This window comes from Plectropomus leopardus, chromosome 24 (assembly GCF_008729295.1).
Source record: "Plectropomus leopardus isolate mb chromosome 24, YSFRI_Pleo_2.0, whole genome shotgun sequence".
Taxonomy (NCBI): domain Eukaryota; kingdom Metazoa; phylum Chordata; class Actinopteri; order Perciformes; family Serranidae; genus Plectropomus; species Plectropomus leopardus.
Genome location: NC_056486.1, coordinates 800,987 through 808,806, shown reverse-complemented (window position 1 = coordinate 808,806; position 7,820 = coordinate 800,987). Strand labels below are relative to the sequence as shown.

Genomic DNA, 7,820 nt, shown 5'->3' with positions numbered 1-7,820 from the left:
TATTATATTATATTAACACAAGAATAAGACAGACGCAAGAGCACAATGACCTTGACCTTTGACCTATGACCACTAAAATGAAATCACTTTATCAACAAGTCCAAATGGAGTAGTTAGTAGTAGCAGTTGACATTTGGTGGACATTGTCTGGTTGGACTCACTTCTCGGCGACAAAGATGTTGGGCCACACCTCGTCCACGGGGTTGACGGGGGCCTCCAGGCGGTCCTGCACCATGGCCCTCTGGATGTCCAGCACACAGGGGGTGTTGTAAGGGCTGCGGTCATCAATCATGTCCCTGACTCGGTTGTACAGGTCTTCCACCATCAGCTGCTCAGCGGTCTCCAGCATGGACTCCGGGACGGACTCGGCCCGCACGCTGCGAGGCGGCAGCTCTGAGGAGGCAAAAACCCATTAAGATACTCGTCTTTACTGGGTTTACTGGTTGCTTTTAGTTTCTAGTAGTGAATTATAAAGAGTTAAAGCTCAAGAATATGGTATCCAGATCACAGTAAAAGTACTAATACCACACAGTAAAAATGCTCAGTTACAAGTCAAAGTCCTGTGTTGAGAATAATTAAAAGAAAGTATGATCAGGAAAATATACTATTTACTACTAGTATTAAAAATAAAAGTATCAAATGCAAACAAAAAATGCCAAAGAAAGTATATTTAGTTTTAAAAAAACATAAAAACGTTTTTGTTTAAAAACCCATCCCCAAATCTCAAATTTAGTAAAAAGAAAAAAAATTTTTAAAAAAAACCCAAAAAGGAAAACAAAAAAGAAAGAAAACCCTCAAAATTATGAAAAAAAACATTTGAAAAAAAACACCTCAAACCCCCTGTATATTATCAATGAAGAAAAAAATTCAATGAAATGATTAATAATACTAACACACACACACACACACACACACACACACAGACAAACCCATCAGTTTAAAAACATGAGAGGATAGCAATGAGCAACATAACAAGAAATGACCCAAAAATTTAGACACAAACTAATAAAAATATATAATTAACATGAAAATGTTATGAAAATTAACAAAAAAGAGGAAAGTAAAATACAAAAACAAACAAGAAACAGACATGAAATAAGTGTAAACATTTAAAAATTTATATCATATTTTTTGTAACATATTTTTAATTTTAACAATTATAAATATAGTTACTGGATATTTTTCCTTTTTTAAAAAATAAAACAAAATATATTTTTAAAACATTTTTAAAATAATTCTGTCAGTCCTTTTATATTTTTCCACTCTTTTCTTTTCACTTTATACCAATTTCTTGCATTTTCCCATGTTTTCGAAGAGAGTTAAATATTTTTGCACAGATTTGAAAGGTTTAAACATGTGAGAGGCGTCTGAATCCAGGTCTCAAAGGGTTAAAACACACGTATATTTGATCTCTTTGGGCGAAGCTGCACGTCAGAGCAGGAGGGTCATTAATGCAGAGAGCTGCTGCCGCGGCTGCACATGAAACATGGATCATCCATTAAAGGCGTCACTAATGCATCGTAATGTCGGAGCGCCGCAGCTGCCAGCTAATTCCCTCAATCAGCGCGGCCCCGCTCCTCCGCAAACGACACGGGGCCCATAATGAGCTGAGGGGACGAGACGGAGACTGAAGAGCCTCGACCACGTTAGTGGACGTGGAAATGTTTAATGCCGCATCTGGATGAGGAGTGAAAGATGAGCCTGATGTGATCTGAGTTCACTCCTCCAATTTATTCAGAATTTAAAATCCTTTGAACATGAAGGATTCGCTTTATTTCCCAAATTTAACGCCATCAGACTGTAACTCTGCGCACAAAATCAAGCTTAAAACAATCCTACAGTAATATGATTTTCTCCGTTCATTGGGTTTATTATTTTAACCAACATCAGTCCTAATCATAAAGATCAAATATTTATTAATTTTCACAATTTTAACCCTTTAAAAACCAGGGTTTTGTCATGTTGCCACTATGTTTTTAGATTAAAAAAAATACACACACACAAAAGATGAATTATTTTCAATATACTTGGCATTGGATTTACATAATATTTACATGGTTTGGTCAACAAATGATATTCACCAGGATGACATGGAATTTGTGTCCCCTCCACTGCCACCTAATTTAAATTTTAAAGTACTACACCATGTGGAAAAGCTCACTCCAGGGTCCAAACTCTCTGCGTGCATTATCCCACTTTCACCGTCATCAACGACCGCTTACACACCCCAACACACGTGGGGGTGTGAGGGCCCTTTCATCGCTGCTTGCAGCTTTAATTATTATTATATTTGAGAAATTTCTCTTTTTTGCGAAAATACTTTTCTTTTCTTCTAAAAAACAAACAATCAGGTCATTTTCTTGTCATCTTCTTGCAGTCGGCACCTTACACTGAGCTGCTCATTGCCGGGTTATTTTCAGCCGTCTGCTCAGGACGCAAGTGTCACACAAACCTGTCTCACCCTCGCTGATGATCTTCTTGGCGGCGATGGCGGACGAGAGGTGGATGGGCTCCATGAAGATGCTCGCAGCGTCCGAGCCGGAAATCATGGAGAACCTGGACTCTGACGCCATCGAGAAACTGGAGGACAGACGAGACAAGTTCACCAGAACTGACTAGAACAGCCTAAAAAGGGTCAGTTTAGAGCAGCCACCTGCTTCATCTCGGGTGCACTTTTGAAAAAAAACAGGAGGCTGAGGGACATTTTCAGATATTAGGACATTTCTAGGATTTTAAATTAATTGGCATAAGTCAGAGACTATGCCTGTCTCTAGAACATGTTTTGCATCAGATGTGTCTACTTTCCAGTTCAAGTGGATCCCAGAGGGCAGGAAGTATTTGGGTTTTGAAAATTATGTGCAAATTTAGAGAATATTGTTAAAATGATCATGTTACCATTACTTCAGGATATAAAGAACAATCCAGAAAGGTGGAAAATAATTAATCTCACTATGTGAGGCAAAAAAAAAAAATACCATTAAGATGGTGATAGCTCCCCAATTTAATAACGTATCAATGATGTTGCCACTAAATATAATCATAGGATATTTCAACAAAATAATCAAATCATCCGAGACAATAACGGAATGGGAAAAGGCCAAGGATCAGCTTTAATAAGCTGCGTGCTCCTGGGAAAAACAGCAGTTTGACACTCGCTAATGTGAAAATACACATTTAATTAGTTTAACATTAGACACAACATGATTCTCACCTGGATTGGACAAAAATAGAGAAATCTATGACGGCCCCTTTCTCACCCATCACAGGCTACACAAACACACGGAGAAATAAACCCCATACTTCAGCACTCCTCGTGGGTGTGGTACATCTCAATGTAGGCAAGTGTACTCTTCTATATGGAATAATCCCCAAATACGGCCAGGGAAACGATTTTAGTTTGAGTAACTGGCAGGAGAGCGGCATGTGTGTGGTTAATGATTTGTATGGAGAAGACTCATTTAAAACATATCAGGAGTTAGCTGACCAGTTTGATTTGCAGAGGAAGGGATAATTCTGGAAATATCTCCAGTTACGGAGCACTATAGGGAGCCTGTTCAAATCTAACAAGGGTTTAGAGGAATCCAGTATGATGCAGAAGCTCTTGACTTACCAGCCGTAACACACAGAGCTTCATTGTTCCATAAAAGCATTAGAAATATACCAAGAAATCACTGTGAAAGTTTGAGGTTTATTTGGCAAAGGGACTTAGGACAACAGGCGACATGGCAGGATATAATCTCTAATAGTGGGTGGGCCACAAGAGATATTAGAAATACCTTTACACATTACAAAATTATACATAGATATTATTTAACTCCATCAAAGCTGTTTACAGTGGGCCGGATACACGACAGAAAACTCGGTGAATGGGTGAGGCGGCCATTCCCACACTCCCCTCTGTTGTGTCTGTTCTGGGATAGGACATGTTTGCCACCGGATGTCTCTAGAGCGTTCGGCTATTAGTAAATAGTTTCATTACTGCAGCAAGATTGGTTTTAAGGTATTGGAAAAACATTAAAAAAGCCCTGAATGCCTGAGTGTATGGGCACATGTACGAAGTGTTTGTGTAGCTGCAGACTGTCCTTTTTTGTGTTGTTTTGTTCTGTTTGTTCTGTTTAATGTTTTATAAGCCACGTCTTTTTGTAAAGAATGTCTTATTAAAGAAAATCAATAGAAAATTTAAATGAAAAAAAAAAGTATCAGTGGTTAAGAGTAATATTGGGAAGCGAAACGTTGTGGAGACATAGAGCTGATTCTGACGTGTTTCATGTGTTTCGTGTGTTTGTGGGACTGAATCCACGAGTTTACGTGAGGCTAAGCAGCAGTCTGGTGTTTTGTGTCTTCAGGTGTTCTCCTACCTGGGTGACGGACAGCGGAGGTAATGAGACTGGATCTCTTGGACGCTCCTGTCCTCCTCCTCTCCATCAGGAACCGTCTGATCGCCATGCTCCCCGCTCTCATTGGTCGACGCCATGGCAACCAGGATCCCTCCTACCATTGATAAAAAACACTTAACTGAAGTTAACTTTGTAGTTATTCAATGCATGCTGTTATAAAGGTGCTTAACCAACGAACCCTTTTTGTTGGAAGAAAATGTTCGTCACAGGTTCCCTGTAAGACTAAGGGTTCCATTCAAAACTGTTTTCTTAATAAAATAGATCTCTTTAGAACCTTTTATTGGGGGATCAGGACAGAACCTTTCACAGACAATTTGGATATGATGCTTCATTGTTGGGTTCTAGGTAGAACCTTCTGAAACGGTTCGAGGTAGAACCAAACAAAGGTTCACTAATGGGACAAGCTGAAGAACCCAGTGTAGTTCTAGTTAGGTTTCTTGATAGGACCATTCGTCTCACAAAGTACCAGTGAAGAACATTGTCTTTAAAAAAGGGGTTCTTAGGTTAATGTTTCTTAATAGTACCATTAGTCTCACAAAGAAGAACTGAAGAACGCTTTCTTCCAAAGAAAAAAAAAAGTTCTTTGGTTAATAATGATTCGTAATGGAACGCTTAGTCTAACAAAGAACCCTTTCTTTAATAAATGTTGCTTTGAATGAAAAAATGATTACTGATGAAACCTTCTTTAAAAAAGGGGGATTTTTTTCAATGAAAAGGGTTCCTTATTCTTTCAAAGAGCCTTTGGAGGACCCTTTTTTCAGAAACAGGTCTTTAAGTGAAAAGGGTTCTTAATTGAAACTTAAGGAGACTCTGAGGGGCCTTTTTCAAAAAGGGGTTCTTTTGATGAAAATGGTTCTTCATGTCACTCTAAGTCTTACAAAGAACCTTAAATAACCTTTTTTCAAAAATGGGTTCTTTGATGAAAAAGGTCCTTAATGGAACTCTTAAGTCTTACAAAGAACCTTTGAAGAACCCGTTTTTAAAAAGGGATTGGATCAAATAAGTCCTTACTGGAACCCCTACAAAGAATCTTTAAAGGACTCTTTCTCCAAAAAAGGCTTCTTTGGATGAAACTTGCTCTTCCCCTAGTCTGACAAAGAACCCTTTTGGAAACCTTTCTTTCAAAATAAAAGGGTCTTTGAATAAAAAATGGCTTTGAATGAAAACTTTCATCTTAGAAAGAACCCAAAGAAATATGTTCTTCAGAAGCACATGTTTATGGGTAGATCCTCAGCCCTTCAAGACAAACCCTTTTCAAGAGAGTGAAGCAAAATGTAGTGGAAAAACTTTAGGTTAGAAACCAAACAAATGGTTCTACAGCAGAACATGAGAGCAAAGTTAAACAGGGTTCTTCATTGTGTGCTGAATAATAGATTCATACTGCAAGAGCTGCCTGTTGTTTATGAAGAATATATACAAGGAACATTAAAGCAAACAATGGACCAAATTACAGATATTACGCAGAACATTCAGCGAGAAACTAGAACCGAAAGACGGGACAGAAGAGCTGGTTTGTGTGTGAGAACAAACAGGAATGTATGACCTAATGTTGCAATAAAAGAAGCTGCCACTGTTCTCTGAATCACACTCAAAGAGAGGAACCTCGTGAACCTTCAGGGTCTGAAGATGATCACTACTTTATAAAAAGAAGTGAGGCACATGATGCCCTTAAAAACATTTTGTAGTTTAAATTAATTGTAGTTTGTAAAAGCCTGAAATGTATGGAGGTTTGTCTCGAGATTGTTTGTGTGAACACAAAAGGCTGTAAATGTGTAATCTGTAAATATAAAAAAAATTATAAATACAAAAAAGAATTGTACACTCAAAAAACAGATTAAAAAATACACAAATTTAAAAATAAAACAAGTTGTAAATGTTTTTCATATATTTGTAAATGAATTTTCACTTTTTTTTTCATTTGTAGACTTTTTGTGTATTTGCAGATTTGTTCTATACATGCAAAATATATTTTTTTCAGTTTACAAATCTTTAATTTTTGGTAGTTATGGAAAGTATTTTATCTTTACAGATAACACACAGATTTACACATTTACACAGACTGTTGATTTTTTTACAAATAATATTGACACAAATCTATCTCCACAGGTTTCACACTACTTTATAAACTGTTGGGTTTTTTAGAAGTAAAGGTCAGATGTGTTTTGCGTGTAAAAATTATAATTTATAATGTAACAAAAGCTCTCAGATAAATGTAAAGAAGTAGAAGTACAGAACAGCATAAAAAGAAAAGATTCAAATAAAGTAAAAGTACCTCAAATGTGTACTCTCAGTTTTGTGACTGTTGAAACCTCAATAAAAATTGTGTTTTTGACATGATGTTGCTGTTAATGTGTATGTACGGTGTGTGTGTGTGTGTGTGTGTGTGTGTGTGTGTGAGATATGAGGCTGGTGTATTTTTAGCAGTGTGACAGCTGCCTCAGAGCTCTGAAAGGCCTCACAGCTCCGAGTGTCACACAACTGAACAACAACGATCAAAAGAAAGAAAGTCAAAAAAATATTTAAAAACTGAACATAAAACACCAAATCTGTGTGTGTGTGTGTGTGTGTGTGTGTGTGTGTGTGTGTGTGTGTGTGTGTGTGTTCTCACCTCGGCCGTCACAGTGGGTCTGCAGGAGGTGGTCTGAAGCTGACGGTGCTCAGAGTGACACTGACAGAGTTCTGCCCCCTCAGGCCTGCAGAGACCCCGACACCCGACACCACCACCCCCCCAGTACTGTTACTTCAGTAACTGAGTATTTTTACTACAGTAAAAGCATTCAGGTACTACGGTAAAAGTGCAGCAGTAACTGAGTACACTTACTGCATTAATTGCACACTGTAACTGCACCACGTACTCTGACTGCACTAACTATATACTTTTACTCAACTAACATTCATTTTACTGACCTGCACATTTTAACTGCACAAAATGAGCACTTTTACTGACCTGAGTACTTTTACTGACCTAACTGAGTACTTCTACTGGCCTAACAGTGCTTTTCTAACTGAATACTTTTACTGTAGCAACTGAAAACTTTTACTGCAGTAACTGTGCACTTTTACTGCAGTCATTCAGTACTGTTACTGCATTAACAAGTACTGTTACTGCACCAACCGAGTACTTTCTTACTTCTTTTACTTTTTCTCTTGTCCTTCTTTCCTTTCTATATTTTTTGCACAGCTGAGGAAGAAAATTTAGTTTGCACATATTTTATTGAATGATTTTTTTATACTCACAAAGGAGAGAGTGCAGATTTTTATAGTAATATTTTGATGTGCCTGTGAAGATGTTAAATATATAAATGTAAATATATATATATATATATATATATATATTTTCTCATTATTTCCTTAATTCTTCCTTTATCTTCTTTCTTTCTGTCTTTCTCCTCCTTAAACACTGCTCGTGTTTATCTGAAGTCA

At 37.4% G+C, this 7,820-nt stretch overlaps 1 protein-coding gene across 1 annotated transcript; it reads right to left on the bottom strand.

Annotated features, from left to right (window-relative positions):
- Window positions 1-157: 157 nt before the first annotated feature.
- Window positions 158-7,048, bottom strand: LOC121963061 (serine/threonine/tyrosine-interacting-like protein 2). Its single transcript, XM_042513431.1, has 4 exons — window positions 7,006-7,048; window positions 4,359-4,491; window positions 2,462-2,580; window positions 158-393 (listed from the first exon to the last, which is right to left on the bottom strand). The coding sequence occupies exons 2-4, from the start codon at window positions 4,472-4,474 to the stop codon at window positions 158-160; spliced, it is 471 nt and encodes a 156-aa protein (XP_042369365.1). The 5' UTR covers window positions 4,475-4,491; window positions 7,006-7,048.
- Between the last annotated feature and the right edge of the window lie 772 nt (window positions 7,049-7,820).

What these genes read in the sequence shown, in the direction of transcription:
- LOC121963061 (XM_042513431.1), bottom strand. Translation starts at nt 4,474, where the DNA reads ATGGCGTCGACCAATGAGAGCGGGGAGCATGGCGATCAGACGGTTCCT. An exon ending in CTCCGCTGTCCGTCACCCAG is followed by an intron (nt 2,581 to 4,358) that starts GTAGGAGAACAC and finishes TCTGTCCTCCAG; the next exon opens with TTTCTCGATGGCGTCAGAGT. An exon ending in CAAGAAGATCATCAGCGAGG is followed by an intron (nt 394 to 2,461) that starts GTGAGACAGGTT and finishes TTGCCTCCTCAG; the next exon opens with AGCTGCCGCCTCGCAGCGTG.